Source organism: Leishmania braziliensis, chromosome 36, assembly GCF_000002845.2.
Source record: "Leishmania braziliensis MHOM/BR/75/M2904 complete genome, chromosome 36".
Classification (NCBI taxonomy): domain Eukaryota; phylum Euglenozoa; class Kinetoplastea; order Trypanosomatida; family Trypanosomatidae; genus Leishmania; species Leishmania braziliensis.
Window position 1 is genome coordinate 28180 of NC_009327.2, and position 5620 is coordinate 33799.

A 5620-nucleotide genomic window follows, 5' to 3' on the forward strand; every position below is an offset into this window, starting at 1 on the left:
GGCGCGCCATGCTTCGTCGACCCCCGCTCATCAGGCGCTTCGCCTCCTCTGCCACCTTGAGCTCGTTCTTGTGGAAGTAGTGGACATAGTAGGGTATCGCTGGCATTCCAAAGTGCGTCATCACCGAGTTCCATGTGATTCTGGAACCTGCTGGTCGCAGAATCTGGTGTGCCCGGGACTCACTGTCCGCCATGTAGCACACGCGCCGCCCCGGGCACAACTGCCTCACAGCCCCGAGGTGGTCTTTCACCTGTTTCCCCACAAGCACATCTTCATACTGCATGATCAAGCTGAGATATTCGTTGTGCAGGCTAGAATTGTACGGCTCGGTCAACAGCCTGAGCAGAAGAACATTGCTGCTACCAAATGGGTTCAGCGCAGCTTGTACGAGGCGTCGGTCCAGAATGTAGCCCACCCCGTTGCCATATATGATGTCACCTGCGTAGTACAGCCGCCACACTCGATACAGGCAATCCTTCGTGTCATCGATGCCCAGCGTCGCCGGTATAACGTCGCCGTGCGGAATGGTCGCCATCAAGCTACGCGGTCTCCCCCACTCGCCCTGTGGTGTGTAGCGTAGGTCGCTGAGGTACTGCGGTACCTTCAGGTACATGTCGTCATCGCCCTTCATCAAGTACGGCACGTCTGGGAAGGCAGTGTACGCGTAGTTTAGCCATATCACGACCTTTTGGCTCATCCCGACTTCCGTCGGAACACCCCACGAGTTAGACATGCCCATCTTCTTGTTTGTAGTCGGATGGCGGTCCGTCAACAAATCGAGCCACAGCGAGTTGCGATGGTGCAGCGCCTCCTGCCACAGCGCAGTGGATACGTGGCACATGTACCGCGCCGCCGAAGTGAAGGCGGGTGTCGCCGGCAGCGACAGCGCAGAGGAGAGCTTCGTAAGTGACGAAGCCCCGCCCACAATTCCCTCTGGACTCACCACGGAGGCCTTCACACCGATGCAAGGCGACTCCCACACGGCGCCATCGGCTTTGGAGACGTCGCGCCATCCATCACGCAACACCACGCGACGCTGCACGTAGCTGGGTGCATTGGTGGTGTCGCCGCCCTCCAACGCCAGCCGCTGTAAGCTCGCCGTAGCGTACTCGTTCACCGTTGGAGCGAGCTGCGCCGTGTCCACGGTGTCGCGCGGCGAGTCGTCAGAACGACGCCCCGCAGCAGCGAATACGTACAGCTGTAGCAGCGCGCCAGTGAAGTTATTCTCGGCGCGCGCAACCTCGCGGTACATCAGCCACGTCGCGCGCTGCGCATCCCGCAGCGGATAGCGCATTGGCTGGTCTGTTGAGGGTATGCCCATCACCACCAAGTGCTGCGGCTGCGTACTCTTGCTCTTCCACGGCGACGCGTTGGCGAGGTGGCGCTGCTGCGCGTACGACCGGCTCACCCATGACCACAGCGGCAGTTCAGCGGCGACGTCCACGTCGTCCGTCACGCTCGCCATCGCAAACAGCATCGGCCCCATGAGGCCCAGCGGCGCAGATGTCGTCGCAAACACAGGAAGTCCTTTGGCCTCCTGATCTGGTCTACCGCCGGCCATTTCCCCATACCCCCCTGCGACCGCCGCACCGTACGTCACTCTGTCGAAGCACATCATGCAGTTCTTGTCGATCACGCGTAGTGTCCACGACGGCAGCTGATCACTCCTCAGACGCGCCTTACCGTCAGCAGCAGCGGCATCAAGAGCATGCTGTGCTGACGCCAGACGTTGCAATGCACTCTCGTGCTGCACCAGCACAGAAAACGTATCACGATCTGAGACAGTCGCCAGTTTCCTCTGTAATTCTATCGAGCTGTGGTTCTGTCTTGGGTGGCCAGCAGTTACAAATGAGCCGATGTAGTAAAATGTAACCAGGACAGCAGGTAGGATGATTAGTGCAACCAGGCGACGGCTCTGGGTGTGGGAATGCACAGCCTGGACAACAAATCCCCGAAGATGTCTGCAAAAACGAAACGGGAGGCTTAGTGCTGCCTCATCCGGCAAGCCATCGTCTTTCTCAAGTGAAGCTGCGTCCCTCTCCCTACTGCCAAGTAACCAAGCTTGATCCGGCTCCGCCCTGCCGCGTGTGCAATCGCAGAAGTTGGAGGTGTTCGCAGGGCAGTTCAGCACAGAACTGTTCTGAGAGACGAGAGAAGCGTGGCGGTGCATGGCGTTTGAGGGCTCGACAGGCACAGCCTTCCCTATAATGTCTCGCTCGTTTCTCGTGGCAATGCGGTTGGCTCACGTTGAGATGAAGGGCGGGGATGGTGCCTGAGATGCGCCGGAGAGTAGTGCGACGAGTGTACTGGCAGCCACGCAAAGAGAAAGGGCAAGGCCAGGGAAAGTGCGAGGTAACACAAAGCAACGGTGGGGAAGAGTGGTGATTGTGTCAGTGAAATGGCCAATGGGCCACTTTCCGCCAGCACGTGTGAGTGTCTAATTGAAAATGGCCGGAGTATGCGGAAAGGCAGGTCAGAGCGGGTGGTGTGGAGGAGGGGAAGGGGAAAACATGAAAACAGTGGAAGGACTCGCAAATCGGACGAGTCGACGTGACAGCGGAAGGCGCCACTGCAGCGAACCACATCGGAGAGACGCTGTGAGAACGGAAAGATAGCTCGCTTCATTGGCTGGGTGGGCGGTTTCCGTAGAAAACGCGCCTAAGTCCCGTGTCTTTGCGACGGAAACAGTCAAGCCTTGCCTTCACGAGGGTGCGGGCGGCACGCGCTCTGTTTGCTCGCTTCGTTGATATTCGTCGCCATTCGATGGAAAGCCTTCCATCGTCTAGCAGGAGGAGGAGGGTCTGCGTGTACGCAAGTGGGAGACGCAGCAGCCCTGGCGATGCCCACTACGCGAGCAGCAGCAGAGATGCAAAAACACATACACCAAAGAGGGGAAAAATAGTAGAGGTGCAAGGGAAGATGGCGGAACCCCTGAACAGCTGCATTCCGGTAGGTGGGGAAAGCGAACCGACAGCCTGACGGTCTAACCTTTGGCGCGAAGAAAGAGCGCGTTGGGGTGCGGTGGGCGGACAGCACGAAGCAGTGAAAAGAGCCGCTTCGCGACACGCTCTACGCCACCGCGAAACAAAGTCGCCGGTGGCATAGGCCAAAGGTCAAAGAAGTACAAAGGCCAATCAAGCAGACCTACAGCAAATGTGCGATTGGGCCTTTCCTCAGCGGACACAGACGCCCGAAACGAAAAGGGGTAAGGCAAAGAATGCTGGATTTCATATGCGTCACAATCAGCGCTTACACATGCAGATGCGAGTCAGGACGCAGCAGGAAGGAGCATACGCTGAGAAATAGAGGAGGAAGCGCCACAGGTGCATGAGACCGGAGAAGCGTGAGAGATAGTCACAGGTGACCTGCTGCCAGACCTTGCGTTTTTTTCGCCTCATACGTGTCGCTATTCGCACGATTGCGCTATCCTTCTCATCGGCGCTAATGTCGGCGAAGTGGGACCACTGCCGGCCGCCACCTGCCTCGAAAAGGTGAGCACCAGATGCGCGCAAGCCGGTAACGCAGCATCCTGCGTGTCCTCCGTATTGGGGTGCCTTGCTCTGTGGGCCCGCGTGTCACGGGTAAAGAGTAAAAGTGAGGAGACAAAAAGAAACGCAAAGGGTGAAAGGAGGCGCATGGAGCTGTGGCATAGCGGATGAGTGAGCAAGCGGTGGGGAAAGAAACAAGATCGAGGAGGCAGCACAACAGCCTGCGTGGTCACTTTTGGTGACTGCGGGCTTGGGGAGGAGGGGGGAGGGCGCAGCTGCACCGAACCTCCCTAGACATGGACGCCAAAAGGGCGCCTCCAATACGGCAGCCTACAGCTTCTCTCTAGGTGTGTGGTGGGATTCGTGTAGTGTCCTCTTTTTCTCCTGCCTCCAGCCAGCAGTGAGGGGGAGATTGTCAGCACGAGAGGGAAGAGCCATAGTGGGGGAGGGGAAGACGAAAACCAAAAGACAAACGACTGCGCGAAGAAAGAAAGCATATCTATGAGTGTGCGAAAGGTCGAGGCACGATTGATTTACGCGTAGCCGTACAGGATGTGGCCGCGCTTGCGCAGCGCATTCACGACATCGGCCGCCGTGACTGTCTTCTTGCGCGCGTACTCGGTGTAGGCCGTGCTGCAGCGCACAATGTCCTCCACGTAGGCCTTCAGCACGCGGCGCACCTCCTCGTAGAGGTCGCCCGAGATGCGCTTCACGCCACCGCGGCGCGCCATGCGGCGGACGCAGCCGCGCGTGATGCCGTGGATGTTGTCGCGCAGGACCTTCTTCTGGCGCTTCTGGCTGCCCTTGGCGTCAGCGGAGCGCTTACCCTTGGCCATGTTGGATGTGTTGGCGGAGAGATGAAAGCGGTGTAAGCTGTGAAGCGTGACGAATCTCAATTGGGGCGGAGAGGGGGAGAGACGAAGAAGAGGGAAATTGAGGCTCGATGCCGGGCAGTGGGCAACATGCTGCATGAAGGATCAGGAAAACGTTCAACATGAAAAACTACAAAGCTGCTGTCACCGCCGCCAGCACGTTGGGATGGCAGCCGCGGATAATGTCACGCTGCTCCAACACCAGACGCAGCGATGGCACCCTCTTTCACTCTGTAGACCATTGTGTGAATGGAGACCTCAGTGGTGTGTCTAACGACTTCTGATGCCACGCGCCGGACTGTGCGTTTCACAATTGTCCTCGCGATAAGCGAGAAGAAAGAAAAGAGCATCGGCGCGTCACCTCATCGGCGAAAGGATCCAGAGAAGGGGTAAAAAGGCACACAACAAAGCGCCCAGGGGCCTTGAGAATCGTGTACAGACCAGCGTTGCCGTCATTCTTCCCCGGTACGCCAAAAACGGCCACCAGCCTTCCAGACCCCTTTTAGCCCCTCGACTTGGCGAATTCAACACCTGTGGCCACGCGATCCTCCTTGCCCTCATCGTGCCCGAGCCTATCTGCGTCAAAGAAGACACTCTCCACGCCTTGCGTGATGTTCAACTGGCGGCACGTCTGCAGACGCGTCGTCACACACACAATCGGGCAGTTCGGACGGTACCTCGCCACCAGTCGAGCGCTGCGGCCCGTGTTGCTCAGCACTGCCAATGCCTTCGCCTTGGTCTCATACACGGAGTTCACGGCACTGCCGCAAACAGCCTCCTCCACACTCATCGGGATGGGCTGCAGCTTCTTGATGCTGTTGAAGAAGACGTATTCGTTAATGGCGCTCTGCGCCTCTAGACAGATGCGCGCCATGTACTGGACCACACCATTCGGATACTTGCCCTTTGCCGTCTCGCCAGACAGCATCACGCAATCCGCGCCGTTGAAGACGGCGTTAGCAACATCCGACACCTCCGCGCGCGTCGGGCGGGGGTTGTACGTCATGCTCTCCAGCATCTGCGTCGCACAGATCACCGGCTTGCCGGCAACGTTGCACTTGCTGATCAAGATCTTCTGCGCGACCACCACCTTCTCCGCTGGGATCTCAACACCGAGGTCGCCGCGCGCAACCATGATGCCGTCGCTCTCCTCGATGATTGAGTCGATGTTCTGCACGCCCTGGTGGTTCTCGATCTTGCAGATGACCATGATGTCGCCCCCCTTCGCTCCAAGCGCCTCCGCACTGACCACCGTCGCAA

At 58.5% G+C, this 5620-nt stretch overlaps 1 protein-coding gene and 1 pseudogene across 2 annotated transcripts; both read right to left on the reverse strand.

Annotated features, from left to right (window-relative positions):
- SCG4 lies at positions 1-2170 on the reverse strand (annotated as a pseudogene; the record flags this gene model as incomplete). The annotated part of the gene is made up of 1 exon: positions 1-2170. A coding segment is annotated over exon 1 (2170 nt), but the record flags the coding sequence as incomplete, so codon positions are not given.
- Positions 2171-4021: 1851 nt separating this feature from the next.
- On the reverse strand, positions 4022-4459 carry LBRM_35_0070 (histone H4; the record flags this gene model as incomplete). Its single annotated transcript, XM_001568584.1, has 1 exon — positions 4022-4459. The coding sequence occupies one exon, from the start codon at positions 4457-4459 to the stop codon at positions 4022-4024; it is 438 nt and encodes a 145-aa protein (XP_001568634.1).
- Between the last annotated feature and the right edge of the window lie 1161 nt (positions 4460-5620).